This window comes from Citrus clementina, unplaced genomic scaffold (assembly GCF_000493195.1).
Source record: "Citrus clementina cultivar Clemenules unplaced genomic scaffold, Citrus_clementina_v1.0 scaffold_4, whole genome shotgun sequence".
NCBI classification, from domain to species: Eukaryota; Viridiplantae; Streptophyta; class Magnoliopsida; order Sapindales; family Rutaceae; genus Citrus; species Citrus x clementina.
The window spans coordinates 11579375-11581978 of NW_006262274.1; the positions used below are offsets into that span (position 1 = coordinate 11579375).

Sequence of the window (2604 nt, forward strand, 5' to 3'; positions counted from 1 at the left end):
AACATCCAATGTACTACACCAACAAAGCCTTGGTGGACGCGGAGACTAGGTATCCCGCGATGGAGAAATGGGCGTTCGCCTTAGTAACAGCGGCGCGTAAGCTCAGACCATACTTCCAAGCGCACCCGATAATTATATTGATTGATCAACCTATTCGACAAATACTCTTGAAACTGGATGCATCTGGTCGCTTAGTTAAATGGTCAGTGGAGCTGAGCGAGTTTGACATAACCTACCGACCCCGAGGAGCCATTAAAGCACAAACCCTGGTCGACTTTGTGGTGGACTGTACAGAGCTGATGAAAGGGTTCACGAGGAGCAACCAGCTGAAAAAGAAAGGCCAGAAGGGGTATGGTTAATAATGATTGATGGGTTACGCAATGACCAATGATTTGGAGCAAGGGTGGTGATACGTAGTCCAGAGGGGGCCGAGGTGTCCTACGCAGTAAAGTTTGAGTTTCAGCTCACGAATAATCAGGCGGAGTACGAAGCCTTCATTACTGGGCTTAGGCTAGCGCATGCATTATGAGCAGAAAGGGTCGAGATCCGAGCATATTCCCAGCTTGTCTGTAATAAGTTTAATGAGCATTTTCAGGCAAGAGGAGAGAAGATGGAGCTTTATTTGAAGAAGGCAAAGTAAATAATTGTGCTATTATGAGAGGTTGAAATAAAGCAGATAGCAAGGACATAAAACTATCAAGCAGATATGCTGGCTAGAATGGATGCAACTGCATATCTGAAGTTGCCCAAGTCAGTCCCACTGGAAGTGAGAACTTCGTCAAGCATTGGGGTAGAAGCAGAAGTAATGGGGGTGGACGATGGAAGATCCTGGATAGATCCAATTCTCTCATATATTCGTGATGGCATCTTACTAGTGGATAGAAAGTAAGCGAGAAAGTTGAAATATTGGGCAGCCACATATACATTGCTTGATGGGATACTTTACCACCGTGGGTTCACCTTAACACTCCTGAGATGCTTAGATGACGAGGAAGCAAACTATGCGTTGCAGAAAATACATAAAGGAATATGTGGCAATCATTCGGGAGTAAGGACTTTAGCATTCAAGGCACTGCGATAGGGATATTTTTGGCCGACCATGCACTAAGATGCAAAGGAAATGGCCAGAAATTGCAAAGTCTGCCAAAGTTTCTCAAATGTCCGTATTCAGTCTCCAAAAAAGCTGACCGCTATGTCATCTCCTTGGCCTTTTGCACAATGAGGGATTGACCTAATTGGGCCCTTGCCTAGAGGATGAGGAGCCGTAACACATGCAATTGTGGTTATAGACTACTTCACAAAATGGGTAGAAGTTGAGGTTTTAAGCCAGATCACAGAGAAGAAGACAACCGGTTTCGTTTGGAAGAACATCATTTGTAGATACGGGATCCCTTATACAATCATAACCGATAATGGAAGACAATTTCACAACCATAATTTTAAGGAGTTTTGTCAAAATTTGGGTGTTGAATTGAAGTTTTGCTCTCTGGCACACCCCCAAGCAAATGGACAGGTAGAAGCAGCCAACAAAGTCATAAAGAAGCCCCTGAAAACTAGGTTAGGAGAGAAGAAGGGAGCCTGGGCCAATAAATTGCCAGGGGTATTATGGGCCTACCGGACAACACATAAAACCGCAACTGGAGAAACCCCATTCGCCTTAGCCTTTGGTCATGAGGCTGTGGTCCCAGCAGAAATCGGAGTAAGAACACATCGAATAGAATATTTCAGTGAGGAGCAGAATGACGAGCAAATGTGTATAAACCTAAATTTGATGGAGGATAAGAGAGAAAAAGCCTTGCAGAAGGTAGCTCAGTGTCAGCAGAGGATCATACACTACTACAACCGAAATGTGCGCATAAGGTAATTCTGAGTCGGGGATTGGGTTCTCAAAAAAGTAAACCAGAACACGCGAGATCTTAACCAGGGTGTTCTTGGCCTGAACTATGAAGGCTCGTATAGGGTAATACGAGCAACTAGCCCGGGATCTTATAAACTGGCCTACCTAGATGGACGGGAGGTGAATAGATCATAAAACGTCGAACACTTGAAGAAATATTTCCAGTAAGCAAAGTACTTTGTGAAATCCTTTCATTAAGTTATCCCCGCTAGTTGTAATGAGAAGTTGTTGCATGTGCATATGTTTTATTTTACTGTAACCCTTTAAATATTCAACAACTATGAATTCCATTTACAGACATCCTATCAAAATGATTTTTAAGGCAAAGATGTGCCCATTCCTGCTCAGTCACTTAAGGACGAGCAAACAAAATCAACAAATTTCGTTAAGGCAAAGATGTGTCTATTCCTACTCAGTCACTTAAAGACGAGCAAACAAAATCAACAAATTTCGTTAAGGCAAAATGTGTCTATTCCTACTCAGTCACTTAAGGACGTGCAGACAAAATCAACAAATTTTGTTAAGGCAAAGATGTGCTTATTCCTGCTCAGTCGCTAAAGGATGAGCATACAAAATCAATAAATTTTGTTAAGGCAAAGATCTGCCTATTCCTGCTCAGTCGCTTGAGGACGAGCAGTCAAAATCAACAAATTTTGTTAAGGCAAAGATGTGCTTATTCCTGCTCAGTCCCTTAAGGACGAGTGGGC

The 2604-nt window shown here is 42.9% G+C and overlaps 1 protein-coding gene across 1 annotated transcript; it reads left to right on the forward strand.

Annotated features, from left to right (window-relative positions):
* Positions 1 to 718: 718 nt before the first annotated feature.
* Positions 719 to 1864, forward strand: LOC112099087 (uncharacterized protein K02A2.6-like). Its single transcript, XM_024186190.1, has 2 exons — positions 719 to 885; positions 1381 to 1864. Exons 1-2 carry the CDS (start codon positions 719 to 721, stop codon positions 1862 to 1864), a joined length of 651 nt encoding a protein of 216 aa, XP_024041958.1.
* The last annotated feature ends 740 nt before the right edge of the window (positions 1865 to 2604 follow it).

What these genes read in the sequence shown, in the direction of transcription:
- LOC112099087 (XM_024186190.1), top strand. Translation starts at nt 719, where the DNA reads ATGGATGCAACTGCATATCTGAAGTTGCCCAAGTCAGTCCCACTGGAA. An exon ending in ATCTTACTAGTGGATAGAAA is followed by an intron (nt 886 to 1,380) that starts GTAAGCGAGAAA and finishes CATCATTTGTAG; the next exon opens with ATACGGGATCCCTTATACAA.